Below are 25114 nucleotides of genomic sequence, written 5' to 3'. Positions count from 1 at the left end.
AACATAGCACGTCGAGCCTTGAAGTGGAAGGGCTGCAGCAGCAAAAGACCATGAACATATACTCAGTGGCCACTTTATTAGGTACAGGAGGTCTCTGAGTGTATATAGGTTAGCCTATGGAAATACCTGCATGCACCATTCATATACCCACAAGCACACACACAGTCATTTGCACTGCATGCACACGTATGCACAAAAACATTTGTATTGTACACAAAATCAAATGTATTTATACCGTGTGTATAAATGCTAACTCATGCACAGGAAGACTAATCCTCACACATGCAGCTGCATAACGTAAGTATTAGTGTTGTCCGCGTGACCCAGGGCCGCGTGTAGAGCCAGTGAGATCGCATCCGCTGTAGACCTCTTGTGGCAGTAGGCAAATTGCAGTGGGTCCAGCTCCTTGTTTAGGTAGGAGCTGATTCTAGCCATGACCAACCTCTTCAAAGCAACTCCTCACAGTGATGTGAGCGCTACTGGATGATAGTCATTGAGGCAGCTCACCCTACTCTTCTTGGGCACTGGTATGAGTGTTGCCCTTTTAAACAGGTGGGCACTTCTGACTGTAGCAATGAGAGATTGAAAATGCCTTTGAACACACCCACCGGTTGGTTGGAAGAGGCTTTCAGAGCCCTACCAGTCCAACATCGAGGCCTGTTGCCTTGCGAGCGTTTACCCTCTTGAAAGACGTTCTGAAGTTGGCCTCCGAGACAGAGATCACAGGATCACCAAATGCTGCAGGGATCCTCCCCCCTTCTCCTTCCCCTCCCCTTCTACTTCCCTCCCTTCCCACATCGCCCTCTGCTTCCACTCCCCTTCCTCATACAGCTAGATATGCATGGAAGGGCTTGCACATGCATTGACTCCTGGACATACAACCACAAGTGCACATGTAATCACAGCCCAAACCGTGACAACCATTGTAGAATGGTTATAGTTGGTAGTTGTTATCCTCTAAACCTATAGGGGCGAAGGTGCTTTCGGGCCCTTATCTTATGCTTGGCAGATGCCATTTTGATGGATCTCTGTAAGGATGTGTTTGCAGAAATGTAAACTCGGCAGACTTGAAGAAAAGAATTAACTTCCTCGTAGATAAAACGTAGTCTCCATTATTGTTTGCATTTGAAGTTATAACATATTGGCAATGGGGAAAATTATTCGCAAAATTAGGTAGGACCTAAGCTAAGCTTACTTCAAAAAAAAAGCACAGAAAGAGAACGCGAGTCTAATATCTGTCAGCATTGAAAAATGGTCACAAAAATAGACTCAAGTGGAGAATTTGATTCTCAAACCCACATATGGAAGGAATATTGCAAGATGCCTTCACACTTCTTTGCTGTAAGCAGCATCAATGTCGTACATAGACAGAGTTTTCTCCTAATTAGTGTGATGGGAGCACTACATGTAGCTTAATGAGAAAGCTGAAACCCAATTATAAAAAATAAGGAATGGGTGGAATTTTGGAAGAATCACTTTAACCTAAAACGAAGGGGTATTTTGCAAAAGTTTAAGTTTGAGTTGTGGTTAAGAATACCCAATATAACAATCGCTGAGAGAATGTAGCTGAACTGAGCAACTTTCATCAAGGCTATAATTATGCTAACGCACTTCCATCGATGTTCACAGTGAATCAGAGGCAGTTGTTACTGAAGTAGATTTCATCTTTGAAAGAAGCCGTATAATAAGCAAAGTAAAAGCCAGGCAGGGTTTGAGGCTCGGTATTTCAAGTAATAGTTTGTAGAATGGACAAACCACAAATTGCATTATTTCAGAGCAAGTCGAGCATCATTTTATAAAGATCAACAAAATCTCATACTACTGTATATGGGAAACACACTCTGAATGCTAGATCGTGTAAGTAAATGGTTGCACATGTGGTTTAAAACATTAAACTGCCAGAGTCTGCAAGGAGAAACATAAAGCAAATATCAGGCAACAAAATACTCACCACATAGAGGATGCAAGGGAAGGTGGCATTACAGAGTTGAAGTCCACAATGTTTAATGAAAAGGCAGCAGTTCCACACAGTTCCAGTGATCCCAGTTCAGTCCTGACCTCACAGTTCCAGTGACCCCAGTTCAGTCCTGACCTCACAGTTCCAGTGACCCCAGTTCAGTCCTGACCTCACAGCTCCAGTGACCCCAGTTCAGTCCTGTCTCCACAGTTCCAGTGACTCCAGTACAGTTCTGACTTCACAATTCCAGTGACCTGGGTTCAGTCCTGACCTCACAGTTCCAGTGACCCCGGTTCAGTCCTGATCTAACAGTTCCAGTGACCTCAGTTCAGTCCTGACTTCACAGTTCCAGTGACCCGGGTTCAGTCCTGACTTCACAGTTCCAGTGACCCCAGTTCAGTCCTGACTTCACAGCTCCAGTGACCCCAGTTCAGTCCTGATCTCACAGTTCCAGTGACCCCAGTTCAGTCCTGATCTCACAGTTCCAGTGACCTGGGTTCATTCCTTTTTCAATCTTTTTTATTGAGTTTCAAATTGATAAACATAACAATGATAATAATACAAAAAGATCGGGATTACATTAATAACGGTTAACGTATACAGACACAGACTCCGAGTAACATATTCAATTTAAACCTCCCAATCTCTTAATAACTGAACATGAAAAAGATTTTTTTTTAAGTTTTTATCCCCTACACTCAAAACAAAGCAAAACAAACCAAAGACTGGGCTGCCATATGTCATCGGTTAAGATCATTATTTGTCATTAATTCCGCTCCTCTGTACACAAACAAAAAGTTATTGAAAAGGATCCAGAGAAGGTCAGCTTACATCATATGAAAATGTTGAATAAATGGCCTCCAAGTTTCTTCAAATTTAACCGAAGGATCACTCCGAATTTTTTCCAAGTTTAAACATGTTATAGTTTGGGAAAACCATTGAAATGTAGTAGGGGGATTAGAATCTTTCCATTTAAATAAAATGGATCTTCTGGCTATTAATGTAACAAACGCAATCAAACGGCAAGCTGAAGGGGATAAATGACTAGAGTCTATCATTGGTAATCCAAAAATTGCAGTAATAGGATGAGGTTGTAAATCAATACGCAAACTTACTGAAATAATATCAAAAATGTCTTTCCAATATTTTTCTAAAAGAGGGCAAGACCAGAACATATGTGTCAAGGAAGCTACCTCTGAATTACATCTGTCACAGACAGGATTTATATAACCATATAACCATATAACAATTACAGCACGGAAACAGGCCATCTCGGCCCTTCTAGTCCGTGCCGAACTCTTACTCTCACCTAGTCCCACCAACCTGCACTCAGCCCATAACCCTCCATTGCTTTCCTGTCCATATATCTATCCAATTTAACTTTAAACGACAACCACTTCTGCTGGAAGCTCGTTCCACACAGCTACCACTCTCTGAGTAAAGAAGTTCCCCCTCATGTTACCCCTAAACTTTTGCCCTTTAACTCTCAACTCATGTCCTCTTGTTTAAATCTCCCCCACTCTCAATGGAAAAAGCCTATCCACATCAACTCTATCAATCCCCTTCATAATTTTAAACACCTCTATCAAGTCCCCCCTCAACCTTCTATGTTCCAAAGAATAAAGACCCAACTTGTTCAACCTTTCTCTGTAATTTAGGAGATGAAACCCAGGCAACAGTCTCGTAAATCTCCTCTGTACTCTCTCAATTTTATTGACATCTTTCCTATAATTCGGTGACCAGAACTGTACACATGACTATATGACCATAAAAACGAGCTAACTTATCCTTAGACCTATGGGCCCTATGAACCACCTTAAATAGTATCAAAGTGTGTCTAGCACACATTGAAGAAGCGTTAACTAGTTGGAGAATTTTCTACCATTTCTCTATGGGTAAAGATACAGTACCTGAAGTTCTCTTTCCCATTCATTCTTAATTTTATCAGACATACCTAAACGTATTTTCGTAATTAAATCATAAACAATTGCTATTAAACTCTTCTGATAGGGGTTTAAACCTAAAATATTTTCGGTAATTTCAGTTTGATGTGATATCGGAAAAGTAGGTAAAATAACCTTCAAAAAGTTTCTAATCTGTAAATATCTGAAAAAATGTGATCAAGGCAAATTATATTTATTAGACAACTTTTCAAAGAACATGACACAATTAACCACGAATAAATCATGAAAACATATTATTCCCTTCGTTTTCCATAAAAGAAAAGCTTGATCAGTTCTGGATGGTCGGAAGAAAAAATTGGATATACTAGGACTTGATAGGATAAACTTATTCAATCCAAAAAAATTACGAAATTGAAACCATATTTATATCATATGTTTAATTATCGGATTAATTGTTTGTTTATTCAGTTTAGTAAATGCAAAGGGAAGCAAAGCCCCTAAAATAGAAGCCAATGAGAACCCCTGTACAGACTCACACTTGAGGTTCACCCATCGTGGACATGGGATTTCATCCAAATCTTGTGTCCAGAACGTTAGGTATGGAATATTAATTGCCCAATAATAGAATCTAAAGTTTGGCAATGCCAAACCGCCATCCTTTTTTGATTTCTGTAAGTACTTCTTTCGTAATCTAGGATTTTTATTCTGCCATATATATGAAGAAATTTTAGAATCAATAATATCAAAAAAGGATTTAGAGATGAAGATTGGTACTGCCTGAAATAGATACAGAAACTTAGGTAAAATAATCATCTTAATAGCATTGATTCGACCAATCAATGATAGGGACAATGGGGACCATTTAGTAAGCAATTGTTTAACATGATCAATTAAGGGTAAAAAGTTAACTTTAAATAGATCCTTATGCTTCTTAGTAATTTTTACACCCAAATAAGTAAAATAATCAGTAACCAGTCTAAATGGTGATTGTCTATAGATTGGAACTTGCATATTTGGTCACTCTTATTAAGATTCAACTTATAACCAAAAAAACTACTAAACTGAGCAAGTAGTAATATTACTGCAGGGATGGATTTCTCTGGATTAGAGATATATAGTAACAGGTCATCTGCATATAATGATACCTTATGCGTCTCATTACCACGAATAATGCCAAATATATTGGGTGAATCACAAAGAGCGATTGCCAAGGGCTCCGAGGCAATATCAAATAGTAAAGGGCTTAAAGGACAGCCTCGAAAAAGCCTAAAAAAGGGGGATCTCTGATTATTAGTAAGTACAGAAGCCAAAGGTGTATGATACATCAATTTAATCCAAGATATGAATTTTGGGCTAAAATTAAATTTCTCAAGGATGTTAAATAGATATTCCCATTCAACTCTATCAAATGCTTTCTCAGCATCAAGTGAAATAACACGTTCTGGAGTTTTAGACGAAGAAGTATATACAATGTTCATCAATCTCCTAACATTAAAGTACGAATAACGATTTTTAATAAATCCTGTCTGGTCGTCAGAGACAATTTGTGGCAATACATTTTCCAATCTAATTGCTAATATTTTGGAAAAAATTTTGGAGTCCACATTTAACAAGGATATAGGTCTATATGATGCACATTCAGTGGGATCTTTATCTTTTTTAGGAATTAAAGAAATAGATGCTTCATAAAAAGATTGTGGTAATTTACCTACAAATAAGGTATCCTTAAAAATTCTACATAACCAAGGAGAAAGTAGACTTGAAAAAGATTTTAAAAATTCTACTATATACCCATCCAGGCTGGGTGCTTTTACCAGAATTCATCAAGGAAATTGCTTTCTTTATTTCTTCTTCCGTAATGGGTGCATCTAATGTTAAACATTCATTAAGTGGTAATTTCGGGATATACAATTTTCTTAAAAATTCATGCATTATGGTAGAATCATCAGGAAATTCTGATTGGTATAAAGAGGTATAGAATACTTGAAAAGAATTATTAATTTCGTCGTGGTCAACCATCAAAGTACCATCCCGTTTACGAACTTTAATAATCTGATGTTTAGCCGAAGCAGCTTTCAATTGGTTGGCCAGTAACTTACCCGATTTATCACCAGATATATAAAATTGACTCCTAGTTTTAAGTAATTGATTTTCAATTGGGGATGTTAATAACTGTGTTGCATTTGAAGTTCAACTCTCTTTTTGTAAAGCTCCAAATTAGGAGCAGCAGAATATTTTTTATCAATTTCTTTAATCTTATCAACCAATGTACGTATTTCATTATTAATTCATTTTTTCAATCCAGCAGAATATGAAATAATTTTCCCACGGATATATTCTTTAAAAGTGTCCCATGATATCCCACTGGAAATTTCTTCCGTAAAATTAGTTGAGAAGAAAAAGACAATCTGTTCTTTAATAAAGTTAACAAAGTTTAAGTCCTGAAGCAGAGTAGAATTAAACCGCCATTGTCTGGCACTGAAAGTTACCTCAGAGACGGCAATTGCATCATACTTACAGGCAGTAACAGATGAAACTAACCGAGAGTCATGAGTTTCCTATGCAGTAAGGTTAACCCTTTACACACCATATGGTTTATCCACGTACAATGGATAATATTATTAACTTTGTTTCATGGAATAGGAATGGAAAAACAAACAATTGAAAATAATAAAATAAAATAATAAAGGGAGGAAAAAAAGGAACTTAAACATAAAAGTGTGATAAATATCCATAATCCAAAACAAAGTACGAGCATTATCAAACCAAGGGCAAAATTCTTCAAACTTTAAAAGTCCAAATCTATGAACTGGTTATTAACTCATAAACCAAATGAATACAGACATGGAAAAAACAGTAAATTTATTAGACAGCTAAGATCAAACGTTGATCCTCAAGGAATTGATGAGCTTCGTCCGCGGATTTAAACCATTTACGTGATTTATCAAGCGGAACAACCCTTAGGCAAGCTGGAAATAGCAGAGCTGGTTGGATAGAGCTCGGACATCACTGGTTTATAAAGCGATCTTTCTCGCATTACCTCAGGACTTTAATCTTCGACCAAACGAAACTTGAGGTCTCCGTATTCGATAACCCCTTTCCGACGGGCAATTCAAATGAAATGCCTCTTGCTATGCACATAGTGGAACTGGAGTATAACAGGTCTGGGTTTCAGTTCTTTAAGGGGTTTTGCTCTTAACGCCCGGTGGGCGCGATCTAAGTATAGGGGAAATAGAAAAAACTTCAGAGCCGAACATGTCCATTAAAAATTGAGAAAAACATTTAGTAAGGTCACCACTCTCAACGTCTTCACGGAGTCCTATTATTCGCAAATTCTGTCTACGACTGCGATTTTCCAGGTCGATAATCTTAGCTTTATATTGTTCCAGTGTTTGAGTGGTCGAAGTTAATTTCTTTTCCAATAAATCTGGCTTGCATTCTCTCTGTCTACCAGCTTCATCGAGTTCGGAAATTTGCCGTTGTTGTTTTTCACACTCCGGTTTAAGTGCTCCCAGTCTACTTTCGATCTCCTTTAATAATACTTCCAAATTAGAAAATCTTGTATCGAATTTATCATCCAGGAGCTTCGACGTAGCCTCCAAAGTGAGCTGAGACTTCGGCTGCTGAAAGTCACCTTCTCTCCTTCCATTTCCATTACCGGCTTCCTTGCCTGCGGCTAATGGCTTTTTCCCTCTGGTACTCATTTCCAGCGATTAATAACCAAAGTTCAAGCATATAAAAGTGTTTTAAACACTTTAATATAGATAGTAAAAGGGTGGTAAAAAGATTGAAAAATGAACGGAGCAAAGCCAAAATGCGACTTACTGCATCTAGTGCCCCAAGAGAATCCCTCCGGGTTCAGTCCTGACTTCACAGTTCCAGTGACCCCGGTTCAGTCTGATCTCACAGTTTTGGTGATCCCAGTTCAGTTCTTATCTCCAGTTCCAGTGACCATGGTTCAGTCCTGAATTCACAGTTCCAGTGACCCCGGTTCAGTCCTGATCTCATAGTTCCAGTGACCTGGGTTTAGTCCTGACTTCACAGTTCCAGTGACCCCGGTTCAGTCCTGATCTCATAGTTCCAGTGACCTGGGTTTAGTCCTGACTTCACAGTTCCAGTGACCCCGGTTCAGTCTGATCTCACAGTTTTGGTGATCCCGGTTCAGTTCTTATCTCCAGTTCCAGTGACCCTGGTTCAGTCCTGATCTCATAGTTCCAGTGACCTGGGTTCAGTCCTGACTTCACAGTTCCAGTGACCCCAGTTCAGTCCTGATCTCACAGTTCCAGTGACCCCGGTTCAGTCCTGATCTCATAGTTCCAGTGACCCCAGTTCAGTCCTGACTTCACAGTTCCAGTGACCCCGGTTGAGTCCTGATGTCACAGTTCCAGTGACCTGAGTTCAGTCCTGACTTCGCAGTTCCAATGACCTCCATTGCTGTCTATGTGGGGCTTGTATGCTCTCTATGTGTCTCTGTAGATCTTCCTGGGGTATTTTTATTTTCCCTCAGCAGATCAGATTCAGAATTAGATTTAACATCACCAGCATATGCTGTGAAATTTGTTGTTTTTGCAGCAGCTGTACAATACAATACATAATATTAGAGAAAAACTGTGAATTACAGCAAGTATTTATATATATAGTTAACTTAAATAAGTAGTGCAATAAAGTGGTTCATTGATTCAGTGGTTCCATTTAACATCAGAGAATGTATACAGTATACAACCTGAAATTTTTACTCTTCGCAGACATCCACAAAACAGAAGTAAAACCCCAATGAATGAATGACAGAAAAAGCATTAGAACCCCAAAGCCCCCTCCCCTTCCAACGCACAAGTAGCAGTAAGGCATCAGACCTCCCCCCAGTTGCTCCAGCAGAAAGCATCAGCTCCCCCCACCCCGCCATGCCAGCAATAGCAAAGCCTCCAAAGAAACCATGATCTAGAGTCCATCGAAAACCACTGTTCACCCCAACAGTTCCACATCCCACAGGCTCTCTCTTTCTCTCACTAACGAGGGAGAGAGGGGTATCACTCCTTCCACAGCAAAAGGGAAGGCCAGCAGCTCGTAGCTTCGATGTTCCAGTCTGCAGAATCACTTCATTTTGAGCTCCCCAGACTTAGATAATATACTTACTGTAATTCACAGTTTTTCCTCTATTATTATGTATTGTGTTGTACTGCTGCAAAGACAATTAATTTTACGACATATGCAGGTGATATTAAACCTGATTCTGAATGTGATGAACATAAAATGGATTAGCTTCGGATTGGTGAAAATGGTCAGTGTAGACTAGGTGGACCAAAGAGCCTCTTTCAAAGCAAATGATTCCTTGACTCAACAAACTAGAACTGTTGATCAATGTCATGAATTAAAGAGATGTGACACCAAATGCTGTGTTACATGGAATATCCAGCTGAGTGGCTAGAAAAGGATATACCGGACTTTTAAAAGGCACAGATGAACCTGGAAATGTTACAGGTGAAAGCACTTAATCATTGGAATTGCTGGTGCAACTGAAATACCAAAGACAGGTTAAAATGTTCCAGATGTAGTTTCTGCAAACCGAACCTATTGGGAAGAGACTGCCTAAAGGACATTCACCTGGATATGGGAAACATTCCAGCAGAATCTACTGACAGATATGGTCCCGGAACACATTCTACACAATTAACAAAGCTCACCAATGCTGGGGAGGCTGAAGGGAGCTGGACGATACACATCTATACTCACGTCCCTCTACAGACGCGCGGTAGAGAGCTTACGAACATGCTGCATCACTGCATGGTACAGAAACTGCAGAGGACAGGAAGGCTGTATAATGAGCAGTCAAAATTGTCCAATACATCACCAGCAGCAGGACATACGTATATACAGAAAGGTGCCAGAAGAAGGCCGGTAACATCATGAAGGATCCCACCCACCGTGCTCATGGACTCCTTGTCCCACTCCCAAAGGGAAGGAGGTTACGTAGCATCCAGACTAGGACCACCAGACTCAAAAACAGTTACTTTCCCCAAAGAGTAAGACTGATCAATAGTCACCTTATGCACAGACACTCCTGTGCCTAGTAGCATCACTTTATGGATGTAGGCTATATGTATTTATATTTATAGAGTTTTAATTTTTATTGCATTCTTTATTGTGCTGCATTGGATGCGGAATAACAATTATTTAATTCTCCTATTACATTTGTGTACTGGAAATGATACTAAACAACCTTGAATCTTGGAACATGACAGAAGGTGCTGAGGAGCCATAAAGTGGCCTTCAAAGAGGAGACAGGCATATTGAAGGGTATCCAAGCCAAAATTCATGTTGATTCTGATGTTCCACCAGGATTCTTCAAGCTAGCGGCTTATGCAATGAAACCAACATCAAAGGCAGAAATTGACAGGCTTCTTTGTGGGAAAATAATTGAACCTGTTAAATCCTCAAAATGGGCAGGACCAACTATGCTGGTGTTAAAGCATGATTTGTGGAGATTACAAGCTGACTGTTAATCAAGTCTCACCCCCTGGAGCAGTATCTTTTTCCTAGTGCAGACAACATGGTTACAGTTTAGTCTGGATGGCAGCAGTCAGGCAGATGCACAGCTAGTATTAAGGGATTCACTTCAGAAGTATTCTTATTATTTATTTATTGAGATACAGCACCGACCTGGCCTTTCCAGCTCGTTGAGCTGCGCCACCCAACAACCCCAATTTAACCATAGCCTAATCACAGGACAATTTACAATGACCAATTAACCTACTCCTCCAAGAGGACCACGGCCTCTGTGGTGTGGGGATGGAACTGGACTCTCTGACGGCGGTGTCTGAAAAGAGGATGCTGTCCAAGTTGCATGCCATCCTGGACAATGTCTCCCATCCACTACATAATGTACTGGTTGGGCACAGGAGTACATTCAGCCAGAGACTCATTCCACTGAGATGCAACACTGAGCGTCATAGGAAGTCATTCCTGCCTGTGGCCATCAAACTTTACAAGTCCTCCCTTGGAGGGTCAGACACCCTGAGCCAATAGGCGGTTCCTGGACTTATTTCCTGGCATAATTAACATATTACTATTTAATTATTTATGGTGCAACTGTAACAAAAACCAATTTCCCTCGGGATCCATAAAGTATGACTATGACTATGACCTTGTCATAGGGTTTGGAGGCTTGTGTGCCTCAGTGACCCAGAGCGCTATGTTGGCTGGAGTCAGTGCTTTATGCTTTGGCTTTACGGTTTATGCTTTATGCTTTATGGTTGCCCATGCCAAACAGGTCAAAGGGTAGAGGACAGACCAAGAGTGGTTCACTGGTCCTCCAGGTTCAGGGGTTCAGCTCAGGGCTGACAACCCTGACTGGTCAAAAAACAACTGTTATGGAAACAGCAATGAAGAATCCTTCTACATCTGTGTGCGACAGTATGGGCAGACAGAGATGGAGGACTTTCATTGAAAAAATTAACCTGCTACCTGGTACACCTTTGGATTGAGGGAGGAAACTGGAGCACCCAGGGAAAAGCCTTGCAGTCACAGGAGAACGTCCAAACTCCTTAAAGGCAGCGGCGGGACTGTCAACGCACTTGGGCTTGTTCATATATACCGTAAGCAACCACCCTCCATAGTGTTGTCAGTGAGCCGTAGAAGGGGTTGTTGCAGAGTATTCCCATTGTTGCTGTACACGTGGACAATATCCTAGGTACAACAGTCATACAAAATGAACCTCTGCCGGGGTAAGCTTTGAGTAGACCAGCAAAGGCAGGGTTTTATGTAAGGAGAACAAAGTGTACTTTATTGAACAATGTACAGTTCTCAAAGTAATGCATGATCACAAAAGGACTACACCCAGTTAAACATTATCAGTGCTCTTGTTCCAATTAACATAATCAACTGAAAGTCAAAACTGGGGTTGCAGAAACATTATAATCAAGTTCTTGCCAGTTCTAGCAATGCACTTAGCTCCATCCATTCAAAGTTCAAAGTAAATCTGTTAACAAAGTACATATATGTTACCATATTCTACCCTGAGATTTATTTCCTTGCAGGCATTCACAGTAATTACAAAGAAACAGTATAGAATCATTGAAATCCCACACACAACAAGACAAACAACCCATGTGCGAAAGACAACAGACAGTCCAAATACAAAAAGAAAAATAAATAATAATAATAAATATCGAGAAAATGAGATGAGGAGTCCTTCAAAGGGAATCCACAGGTTGTGGTAACAGTTCAGTGATGGGGCAAGTGAGTGAAGTTACTCCTTTTGGTTCAAGAGCCTGATGGGTGAGGGGTAATAACTGTTCCTGAACCTGGTGGCGTTGGGTCTTAAGGTTCCTGTGCCTTCTTCCTTTCTTTTTAAATCTTTTTATTAAGTAAGTATACAAAAAGGTAAGCCATATAGAAACTAATACATTGTTAAAATATAATAAAATTACAAAAGATATTAATACAAAAAAAAACTACAAACAATGTAATTTAAACATAATATACCAAGGTAACATAATAGTATACTAATTTTATATATATATCAATAGAGAAAAAGAAAAAAAAACCCAAAAAAACCCACCGTGCAACTAACTAAAAGCAATGCAAAGCAATGGGCTAACTTGAAACCAAACAGAGTTAAACTTAAAATCACGTCCTCAATCCCGACCTCCATTAAAAACAGTGAAAAAAAACAAGAAGGGTATATATTACATTAAATGAAAATATTGAATAAAAGATCTCCAAGTCTGTTCAAATTTAAAAGAGGAGTCATAAAGATTGCTTCTAATTTTCTCCAAGTTCAAGCATAATATCGTCTGAGAAAACCAAAAAAAGGTAGTTGGAGCATTAAGCTCTTTCCAATGTTGTAAGATACATCTTTTCGCCATTAAAGTAAGAAATGCAATCATTCTACGGGCTGAAGGGGAGAGATTACTGGAAATTTTAGGTAGTCCAAAGATAGCAGTAATAGGGTGAGGAGAGATATCTATATTCAATACCTTGGAGATAATATTAAAAATGTCTCTCCAAAAAGTTTCCAAAGTAGGGCAAGACCAAAACATATGAGTTAAAGAGGCTATCTGCCCCGGACATCTATCACAAAAAGGATTAATATGAGAATAAAAGCGCGCTAACTTATCTTTGGACATATGTGCTCTATGAACAACTTTAAACAACTTGGGATTAAAATTACTTGTAAATACAAAGATTTATTTAAGACTAACTTTTTACCATTAATAGACCATATTATTCAACTTTCATCTAAATGGCTTCCTTTGTATTTAACTTTGATTGGTCGTATTAACGCAGTTAACCTGTGCCTTCTTCCTGATGGCAGCAGTGAGAAGAGCGAAACAAAATGAAGTGGGTGAGGAGTGGTCGGACTAAAAGGGCTTTTTTAGCATGATCTGTTGATGTGCTGGTGCACCAGGCACCAGAGAGTTAATCTGATCATGTGACACATCACCATATGGTGTTGGTGCTGTGTTGTCCCATCGATGGAGGATGGTTCTGAGAAGTCAATAGAGTTTATGTCCAGAAGACTGACAGAAGCAGCAAGAACATACTGTCAGCTGGCTAGAGAAGGTTTAGCTGTCATGTGCTGTAAGTACAGAGCTCAGCAGTTCCATAAGTATATTTACATAAATCAGCAAGCCTTGATTTTCCTAATCTATGAAATGAAGCCAAGCTTTAGAAAGCTTCCCTGGGAGCTCAAAGATGGGCTTTGACCTTGAAAGCATGTGGATATACCTTTGCGCTCAAAACTGGGAAGTACCATGGAAAGGCAGATGCTCTCAGTCATCTTCCGGTGCTGGGAATGAGTGCTGATGAAGGAAGACAGGATCAGATGCTGGTGGTGGACTATCTGGGCAAATCAGACAGTGCAAAGCAAAAATCCTCATGTGGAGTTTAGATGCCTTAACGGGGAGAGATCTCCAGTGAAATTTGTTAAGTAATTTTGGTTTGGTTGAGGCAGAAGGGAATGTAGTAAAAAATACAATTTATGTAGTATACAGTATATATAAAATTGAATGTATATACTGTACTTGGTCTCAGTTTTTCAATGCTTTTGAGGGCTTCCTTTGTGTCTCAATCATAATCGTTGATAGATGCCACTTTAGTGGACCTCAGTACTGGGAAGTCAATACAGTGGCCAACCAAAGTGGCATCTGTAGACATTAGCAGACGTGTGCCCTCACTGGGCTCGGCTAAAGTGAACTCCTTGAAGGATGAGAATCAGCCTCCGCCTTTTTGTGTGTGAATCCATAACACACAGCGACATAAAGGTAAACAATGACTTGTGGACACATCTGAACAGATATATCAGTTCACAGATGTTCATGCTAAGATAGGTATGGAGGGAAAAAAATCAACATATAAAGATATAGATATATTTCGAAACAGGATTACAAACCAATAAGCTACATCACTGTCCCATACTGTGCTTGGTCACACATCTTGGTCTCTTCAGGTAAATGAAGCTGGAGAGACCAAGAGGTCCAGTACCTGGATTAACTGACAACGGGAGTAGGGACTGTGACGACAAACCAAGTTATCAGAAGATTGATACTGATGAGAGAGATAAGGGAGACAATGGAGAAGCGTTCAAAATGTTAATGAGAGAGGAGAGAGATAACAGAAAAGAAACACAATTAAGAGTATTGACAGACTGGTTGCTTTGAACCTGAACTGTTTGAAGTTTGATGGACAGGTGATACCCCGGCAGGGGGATAAAAAGAACAGGTTCGCTAAGGCACGACACACATCACGAGATCACGAGATAACAAGACCCTGGAAGAGCAGTGTTCCCCCACAAGTTTGTAGGAGTTTGGAGGCCTGGTCGCAGGAACTGACCATAGATGCACAGGGTGAAAAGGGGACGATCGGTGGGAACCTGGTGTGTGTGTCCGCCCTTGCCTGGGTGCTGGGTTCACCGCGGAAGAACGGTCGTATCCGGAACGGAGGAGTCACAGTCGGTGACCACAGAAGACATTAAAAGGGTTTGCCCGAAAGCTAACTGCGAAGAAAATCAAAGGTCCGTCTGAATCAGATTTGCATATTCTCTGTCTCTCCCCCCAACGGCACAGCAGCGATTACTGTGAACTGTACTCAGCTGAACTGAACTCTGCGTCACTTGAGACTGATCATTTTACCCCTAGACTGCGATAGAGCTTGGTTGATTCCTATTACCCTAGTTCTGTGTACATGTGTGTTTTATCATTGCTAACCTGTTGCATTTATATCCTTACGATTAAAGTACTGTGTTACTTATTTCTTTAATAAAACTTTATTAGCTTCTGTTGAACCAGACTCCAACTAAGTAGTCCATTTCTGCTGGTTTGGCAACCCAGTTACGGGGTACGTAACAGGACTATAGTTAGAGATAAAGATAACTTTGAAAAGAGAAAGATTAGCTTTACTTGTCAAATGTACATCAAAGCATACAGTGAAATGCATTATTTTGTGTCAACGACCGTCAGTCTGAGGATTGTGCTGGGGGCTGCCCACAAGGGTCGCCAAGTTTCCATCGCCAACATAGATGCCCACAGCTCACTAACCCTAACTCTGCATGTTTGTAATGTGGCAGGAAACCGGAGCACCCTGACGAAACTCATGAGGTCAAGGGGAGAACGTACAAACTCCTCACAGACAGTGACAGGAATTGAACCCTGCTCAGTGATCACTGGTGCTGTGGTATGATAGTGCTAGTCGCTACACTATAACGCAACCCATTAATAACTTGACTAGTTGTTGGTCTCAGCGTCACTGAACTATGAACACAGCTTTGGTTTCAGTGTCTGAACTGGATCTAGTGACCCTCACTGAAGTGTATGTGTGTGTGTGTGTGTGTGCGCGCGCGCGCTTGAGTGTGTATGTCGTGAACAAGAAGAATTGCTCTTGCTTTGATGCCCTTCTTAATCAAATGGCTGGCTGTCATTCATTATCTGGCCGCAAGGGAGTGATAGACCATCATGTCTGAAATTCTAACAAGGTATCTACACAAGTAGGGAAGAAGATAAGAGGGAGAAATGGTAAGAGAGACGCACAATTACAGACCTCTCTCCAGTGGTCCCCAACCTCCGGGCCGCGGACCGATACCGATCTGCGAAGCAAGCAGGGGTGCAGCGGTAGCCGGGACGCACCCAGCACATCTTTAAGAAAAAAGCCAAAATAAACAAGCTAATTAATTAGGTGCTGCCCGGCACGTATATGTCGGCCCAGATCAGAGGCGACGCATCGGTATTAGTCCGCGGCCCGGAGGTTGACACTGCGACTATCCATTGGTAAGTAGGAGACCAAAGTTCCAAAGAGTAACATTACAGTGAAGCAAAGTTCCAGAGAGTAATCAATAGCCCAGAGGTCATTTAATTCAAGGAATTTACTGCATCTCCTATTTCAGATTACCTGTGTTAGCAAGCTCTTCTATTTATTTTGCTCATGTATGCTTAACGGTGGTCCTCAAGGAGTTATAAGTCTCAATTTGTAGTTGTTCATTGAAGTTCAGAATAAAGCAATTTAAAAATTTACGTTTGCTCTCTGTTTACAGATAAGCCACTACCCCAGGGAGCCCCTGGAAGTGTAATAGGAATTCTGGGTGGAATTATCGCTGCTGTTATCATCATCAGTGCCGTAGTGACAATCTTCTTTATTTACCGACGCCAGCAAAAGAATCGAGCAGACACAGACAATGACCTGTGAGTATTGGCTGAGATCCAAGCAACTTCTGACCAAGTGCTAACCACATACTGACTGCATGCTTGGTATTAACTGAATATTCACTGAGTACTAATTGAGCACTGACCAAATACAGCCAAGGATTGAATACTGATTAAGGACTGACCAAGTACTCACTGAATCGTGACAAGATGCTAATTGCTGATGCAGGACTGAACACTGACTAGTTTCTGATTATATTGTAATTTCACAAAAATTGCAGATTCAGCAATGGAAGTCCGCTAAGCAATATTTTAACCTGAAACATCACTGTAAAATGTCTCACCACCCTGTCCCATACACAATGACTCTCTGACTCTGAAATACACTATGGTGGCGCCGTGGGTGAGACACTCCGCCTCACAGCGCCAGGGACACAGGTTCAATTATTACCACTGGGGGCATCTGTGTAGAGTTTTCATATTCTCCTCATGACCACCTCGGTTTCCTCCCACATCCCAAAGACATGCAGGATGATAGGTTAACTGGCCACTGTGAATTGTCTCTCTGTGTGCCAGTGAAAATCCGGGATGAGCTGATGAGAAGGTGGGAGAATAAACAAAATGGAAAGAGCGTAGGATAAGTGTGTAGAATAAGTTTAAATGGGTGACCAACAGTGTGCATGGATTTAGAGGGCCCATATAATTGTTTCCCTGATGTACCTCCCTAGGACACCAAAACCAGCTGCCTCAACACATAGACAGAGAGAGAGGGAGAGAGTAACAGAGGTAGAATGGGAGTGAGAGGGACTGGCAGAGTAGAGCAGTGCCATCTGTATCAAGGGGTCCCTCACTCAGAAGGACCCACTTTGGTCTTGATATCAACATGAAAAATGTTATGATTCTGAAAGGCTCAGTGTTTACAAAGTTAATGAGCTCTCACTTTTTTATCTTTTAATATCTGTTATTTATTCTATCTATCTCCCTGTCAAGTTTTCTGTCTTTAAATATCCATCTCTTTCAAATGTTATCTTTCTTTCCTTACCTCCATTTCCTTATATCTTTTAATCTATCAGTTCATATATCCATCTTTCTCATTCTGTCTTTAAAATATCTCTATCTCAATCTCTAGCCCTCCCTACTTACGTCTCTTTCTCTGTTGCTTCAGCTTACTCAGTAAAGGCAGTCATCATTAGTTCTTGCCGGAGGCTCTTTATGATGAAGTTAGCACATTAAATTAGAACTGTTAAGATCTTATTAAAATATCCCTGAGTCCCTTTGCCTATCTTCTTACTTAGCTGCATTTTCACAGGTGGAAGTTTTTTTATTAACTGCTTTGTAAGTTTGATATTTCATCGAGTTACACATCAATGTGATTCATTAAGTGAATGCGGTCCTGTATGTTGGTGCGTGAACGAAGTCACCAGAGATAGTACTGGTAGATATGAAGCAGTCTCTTTATTCAATAAAATGATACGGACAACCTTTTGGAGGAAGAAGGCCTGCTTGACCAAACACTACACAATATTTTATATGCTAAAGATTAAAGGATAATTCAGGACACTTTCATATTTATGATGCAATCACAATGCTTCCTTTGAACTACACACAACCTTTAGACCTCCCTCTTCGCACCCACACTATAGTCACCCAAGTGACACACAAATAATGAATTGAAATCAGCATTCTCTGGTCTTCCAATTAACTGTGGTTCATGGTTCTTAGGAACCTATTGTTCAGAGCTGCATTTTATATTTAATCTACAGTCTATATTCAGATCTGAAGATTGGTGGCTGAAGTAAATTGTTATATGTGCGAAACCTAAAAAACACTCTAACACTATATATGTTTGTTGAGCCAGACACACCTGCTTTGTATTTACACTACCTTGTGCAAAAATATTAAACTCCATCAGCAGGATTGTAACATCCTTTAAAGTATAATAATATAGGGCCTTCCAGCAAAGTGCAGCACATCATGGTAAAATGCAACCACAAATTGCAGCTTTGATGGAGTAACTCCCACCACCAGGTTCAGGAACAGTTATTACCCCTCAACCATCTTGAACCAAAGGGGATAACTTCATTCAACTTCACTTGCCCCATCATTGAAATGTTCCCACAACCTATGGACTCACTCTCAAGAACTCTTCATCTCATGTTCTTGATAGTTATTGCTTTTTTTTCTTTTTCTTTTTTCATTATTTGCTCAGTTTGTTGTCTTCTGCACGCTGGTTGAACGCCCAGGTTGGGCGGTCTTTCATTGATTCTGTTATGGTTATTATTCTTTAGATTTATCGAGTATGCCCACAAGAAAATGAATGTCAGGGTTGTATATGGTGACACACATGTACTTTGATAATAAATTTACTTTGAACTTTTAAAAATGATCCCAAGAGGCAGCCTGAGAGGGATCTACTGTAAGAACTTAACCTTGCTGTAGAGTCACTTCCTCTCTTCCTTAGGGAACTTCCTCTGTACTTTTCCAAAATTTGGATTTTTTATTCCTCTGTCTTGGTAATGGAATGATTGATTTATCCAGATTAATATGTATTCATTGGACCAATCTTGAAATATAGTATGGTACATGTGCTTTGCCTGATTTAGATGTGATACCACAAAGCAATTAACATCAGCAGGAATTGTGGCACTAACGATAATGAGGTGTATGTGATCTTATTAGAATTGCTTGAGTCTGTGATCCAGTTACTTATACCTACCGACAAGATGAAAGAAAGTCCATCACCCCAACCCAGACACCAGAAACACAAACCTCCAGACAGCTTGGATTTATTTAAAGGCTGCTTTAGCGTCCCTCTAAACTGGGACTATGCCTTAAGAGCTGACACATTATAGCCATCAGAAATTTCAGCAGTCTGGGGCTCATTTTTTTCTAGAAAGAAAAAGATTGAGGATTATCCTAATGGACATCTTATGACTTAAGCTTATAAATGTCTGAACAAAGTTATGAACTGCAACATGGTATGTGCAGAAAAAATATGGGGAAAGCAGGCACATCTGTACAGAATTAAGATAACACTTAAAGTTGACATTTCAAAGAAAGGATGGCACGTTCTTTCTCCCCTCATGCTACCTGACTCATCAAATATGTTGAGCATTTTTTGATTTTATTTCACATTTGCAGTGTCTGCAGTATTCCGCTTTTATTAAGTTATTCATCATGAAATCCAATAAGGAATTCAAATAGAACTTATTGGAGAGTGGCTAGAATATGGAACTTGCTTTAACAAGGAGTAGTTTAGACTAGTGGCATCGGTATATTTGAAGGAAAAGTAGGTAAGTGAATAAGAGAGAACATGATAGAAGAATATGCAGAGATTACATAAGGTGCGAAGTAGCTTGTGAAGACCATAAAATCTACCATGAAGCAGTGTGTAATGAATCAGTACCACCACCCCTGGACTGGCAACAATGTCGTGTGTAATGAATCAGTACCACCACCATAAGACCATGAGACATAGGAGCAGAATTAGGCCAGTGGGCCCATCGAGTCTGCTTCATTCCATCATGGCTGATTTATTATCCCTCACAACCTATAATCCTGCCTTCTCACCATAGCCTTTGATGTTCTTACTAATCGAACCTATAAAACTCTGCTTTAAATATACCCAATGACTTGGCCTCCTCAGCCAACGGTGGCAATGAATTATCCTTTGGCTAAAGAAATTCTAAATCTTTGTTCTAGAGGGATGTCTTTCTATTCTGAGGCTGTGCCCTTTGGTCCTAGATTCTCCCAATATTGGAAACATCCTCTCCAAGTCTACTCTATCTGGGCCATTCAATATACTTTTAAAGATTTAGACCATAAGACATGGGAGCAGAATTAGGCCATTCAGCCCATTAGGTCTGCTCTGCCATTCCATCATGGCTGATCCCAGATCCCACTCAACCCCATACACCTGCCTTCTCACCATATCCCTTGCTGCTCTGACCAATCAGGAAACTATCAACTTCCTCCTTAAATATACCCACGGACTTGGCCTCCACCACAGTCTGTGGCAGAGCACTCCACACATTCACTACGCTCTGGCTAAAAAAAAAATCCTCCTTACCTCTGTTCTAAAAGGTTGCCCCTCAATTTTGAGGCTGTGCCCTCTAGTTTTGGATACCTCCTGCCACAGGAAACATCTTCTCTACATCCACCCTACCTAGTCCTTTCAACATTCAGTAGGTTACAATGAGATCCCCTCGCATTTTTCTAAATTCCAGTGAGTACAGGCCCAAAGCTGCCAAACGCTCTTCATATGTTAACCCCTTCATTCCCAGAATCATTCTCGTGAACATACTCTGGACTCTCTCCAATGACAACACATCCTTTCTGAGAAATGGGGCCCAAAACTGTTGATAATACTCCAAGTGCAGCCTAATTAGTGTCTTATAAAGGCTCAGCATTATCTCCTTGCTTTTATATTCTATTCGTCTTGATATAAATGCCAACATTGCATTTGCCTTCTTTACCACAGACTCAACCTGTAAATTAACCTTCTGGGAGTCTTGCACGAGGGCTCCTAATTCTCTCTGCACCTCTGATGTTTGAATCTTCTCCCCATTTAGATAATAGTCCACACTATTGTTCCTTTTACCAAAATGTATTATCATACATTTCCCAATACTGTATTCCATCTGCCACTTTTTTGCCCATTCTTCCGATTTGTCCAAGTCTTACTGCAGTCACATTTCTTTCTCAGCAGTAACTACGCCTCCGCCTGTCTTCGTATCATCTACAAACTTTGCCACAAAGCCATCAATACCACTGTCTAAATCACTGACAAACAATGTGAAAAGTAGTGGTCCCAATACTGACCCCTGAGGAACACCACTAGTCACTAGCAGTCAACCAGAAAAGGCCCCTTTATTCCCACTTACTGTCTCCTGCCTGTCAGCCATTCCTTTATCCATGCCAGTCTCTTTCCTGTAACACCATAGGATTTTATCTTGTTAGGCAGCCTCATGTGTGGCACCTTATCAAATGCCTTCTGAAAATCCAAGTAAATGACATCCCCTGCTCTCCTTTGTCCAACCCGCTTGTTACTTCCTCAAAGAACTCTAACAGATTTGTCAGGCAAGATTTCCCTTTGCAGAAACTATGCTGACTTTGACTTATTTTATCACTCGTCTCCAAGTACCTTGAAACCTCATCCTTAATAATAGATTCCAACACTTTCCCAACCACTGAGGTTAGGCTAACTGGCTTATAATTTCCTTTCTTTTGCCTTCCTCCCATCTTAAAGAGTGGAGTGACATTTGCAATCTTCCAGTCCTCTGGAACCATGCCAGAATCAAGTGATCCTTGAAAGATCATGACCAATGCATCTGTTATCTCTTCAGCAACCTCTCTCAGGACTCTGGGATGTAGTCCATCTGGGCCAGGTGACTTATCCACCTTAAGACCTTTGAGTTTGCCAAGCAATTCTTCCTTTGTAATAGCAATGGCACTCACTCCTGCTCCCTGACACTCATGGACCTCTGGCATACAGCTTGTGTCTTCCACAGTGAAGACAGATGCAAAGTACCCATTAAGTTCAGCTGTCATTTCTTTGTCTCTCATTACTACCTCACCAGCATCATTTTCCAGTGATCCAATATCAACTCTCACCTCCCTTTTACTCTTTATATAACTAAAAAAAAACTTTTTGTATCCTGCTTTATATTATTGGCTAGCTTGCCCTCATAGTTCGTCTCTTTCCTTCTCATAACTTTTTAGTTGCCTTTTGTTGGATTTTAAAAGCTTCCCAATCATCCAACTTCCCACTCACTTTTGCTACCTTATATGACCTTTCCTTGGCTTTAATGCAGTTGTTAACTTCCTTTGTCAGCCACAGTCCCTATCCCTGCCATTTGAGAACTTCTTCTTCTGTGGGACATACTGTATCTATCCTGGGCCTTGCGAACTATTCCCAGAAACTTCAGCTATCTCTGCTCTGCCACCATCCTGGCCAGTATACTTAAAGATAAAGATTAGCTTTATTTTTCACATGTACATCAAAACATACAGTTGTTTATGTCAACAACCAATACAGTCTGAGGATGTGCTGGGCGCAATCCGCAAATGTCGCCATGCTTCTGACACCAACATAGCATGCCCTCAACTTAGTAACCCTTGATTCTTTGGAATGTGGGAGAAAATCGGAGCACGCAGAGGAAACACGAGGAGAACGTACAGACAACGGCAGAAATAAAACCCCGAACGCTGGTGCTGTAAATCATTACGATAACCGCTCCACTACTGTGGCACCCGGCACGTTGGGAGGATTCAGTGAAATCCCTCTTTATTCTTCTAAACTCCAGTGAGTACAGGCCCAGAGCCATCAAGCACCCCAAAAATGTTAACCCTTTAGTTCCCGTGATTACTCTCATAAACATCAGGACTCTCTTCAGTGCCAGCACGTCATTTCTTAGATATGGAGCCCAAAGGCATTAAAGAGAGTGGTACATCCAGCTTTATCACCATCCCCTTCTCACTACCTTCCCACCAATCCCTGCTCGCCTCCCTTCTACCAGGGAGTCCCAAGCAGCGTGGGGCTGTCAGGAGTTTTTCCTGATATATATAGTATTCCCTCCCCTAACTTCTATCCTGAGCTAGACCACAATACAAAAAGGCCAGTAGTGTATAAAAATTGCTAAACTTGTAAACTGATTTATTGTTGTCACATGGGAAAAAAGTTTGTTTTGCATGCCATCCATACAGATCATTTAATCACATCAGTACATTGAGATAGTACAAGGGAAAAGCAATAACAGAGTGCAGAAGATCGTGTTTAAGTTGCAGAGGAAGTGCAGCGTAAACCGATACATAAGGTGCAAGGCTTTGGCAGAGTAGATATACTGAGAGATCAAGAATCCATCTTATCACTCAACAGGATGTAAGTGTAAAATCAAATCAAGTTTAATTATCATTGAAACCATACATAGATACAGCTGAACAAAACAGCATTCCTCTGGGCCCAAGTGCAAAACATTCAAAAATAGCGAGTAACATAATTCAAAGTATCGGGCAAAGAAGCATATTCACTCAAAAAAAATAATAGTAAGGCCCTGAGCGACAATGTCCAACAATCGACGGTACAGTCTCCCGGCAGTGTACAGACGCAAGCAATCCAACCTGTCATTCCTCCGCTCGATCACAGGAGGACAGCACTGACAGGAGAGTCCAGCCCCCAGCTGAGCTCAACCACACTGTAGCACTTCCGCATCTCTCACCTGGTCTGCAGCAGCAGGCAAGCCTGAGGTTTGAGGCCTAGTTCTCACCACAACTGAGGCTACACAGCTCCCACCCCTCCACCAGTTGCCTGTGGCAACTTACATTATCTCTGTTCAACAGAGTCTTGCAATCACAAGTGAAATGTCTGAGACAATCTCCCACAGTTATACTGAACCAACTCCAATGTCCAAGTAACGGGCAGCGACACGGTCTGCAGCCAGGTCACCTCCTCCATACCCAAACCAGCTCCTCTGATACACTGGCAGCTTCTCTGATATTCCGCTTTGCTCCTCTGATATCCGACCAGCCCCTTAGACACTTTGGCCGACCCCTTTTACACCTCGACCGGCTTTGCCGCCAACACCAGTCCAGTTATTCTGATCAACAAACAGCTCCCTGATGGAATAGCCCTGCAGTACCTGATTTTCTTGGATAGGATTGTCTTTAGATCGTAAAAAACAAATTTCACAAAGAAAAACTTTGGTTGGCCCCTGAGAGGCTGCTGCGTTGTATGCGGCACCACCTTACAGGAAAAAGTAAGATAATAAGTGTTTCTGAGATGAAAGGGTTAACAGTGTGGTGTTGAATCAAAAGGATCGATGAGAGATGGTGGACCATAGGATGGGGTAAGATCATTGCTTGTAGAATTTTGTAATTAATTACTTACATACACTAATCTCTTCAGTGACAATTGTCTTTACGAGCTATTTTTAATTATAGAAACATAAAGATTAGTCAGGCAGGGCACTGTGTAGAGATGTTGCACAGCATCCAGTGTGAGTAGGCAGCCTGAAACCAAACATTTCATCTTTCCTGTGTATAACTTGGGTGACTGTCAGCAAAATCCAAGACTCCAAAGCCAGTCTCTGTGTTTGCTTACTTGTTTATTACTAGTGTTGACCTAGAGAGGCTGTAACAAAAATATTATTAAATTCATCCCTTGTTCTTTTCTGAGTTAGCAGCAAAAGGTATCAACAAACAAAAGTGACACTGTACATGTATTCAAGGTTACAAGAAATTACTAGAGTAAATTTATTTAAAAATTAAATGGTTAATGAAGTAGTAAAAGAGACAAAATAATACTTATTAACCAATTACTAAGTCGAGCTACACAATATACCACCGGAGGGAATTGCAAGTATCTGATCGCTGCCTCTCCCCCTCCCTCCCCACCCCCCCCTCAATATCTTTGTCTCGTGCTCGTGGCACTTAATTGCGATCCAGGCTAAGTGAAGAATCCCATTTGAACCAAGAAAGTGTCCATTTTTTGTGCCTTTCAAAAATCTGACACAAATTTCACCCCATTCACTCCCCTCATGGTACCAGCCTGTACCTTCTTATCTCCCATGACCCTGGGCACATAACTTCGAAACAGAGAGAGCAAGTCTGCAAGGAACAAAAGA

At 40.8% G+C, this 25114-nt stretch overlaps 1 protein-coding gene across 4 annotated transcripts in view; it reads left to right on the top strand.

The window, feature by feature from the left end:
* nectin1b (nectin cell adhesion molecule 1b) overlaps positions 1 to 25114 on the top strand; it is a 544761-nt gene that overhangs the window by 454534 nt on the left and 65113 nt on the right. For all 4 annotated transcript variants that reach the window (XM_063038123.1, XM_063038120.1, XM_063038124.1 and 1 more), the window contains exon 6: positions 16385 to 16532. In XM_063038123.1, the coding sequence (XP_062894193.1) occupies positions 16385 to 16532 (148 nt within the window). The remainder of the gene's footprint in view (positions 1 to 16384; positions 16533 to 25114) is intronic.

This window comes from Mobula hypostoma, chromosome X2 (genome assembly GCF_963921235.1).
Source record: "Mobula hypostoma chromosome X2, sMobHyp1.1, whole genome shotgun sequence".
Taxonomy (NCBI): Eukaryota; Metazoa; Chordata; class Chondrichthyes; order Myliobatiformes; family Myliobatidae; genus Mobula; species Mobula hypostoma.
The sequence above is the reverse complement of the archived record's forward strand: the minus strand, read 5'-3'. Positions and strand labels throughout refer to the sequence as shown.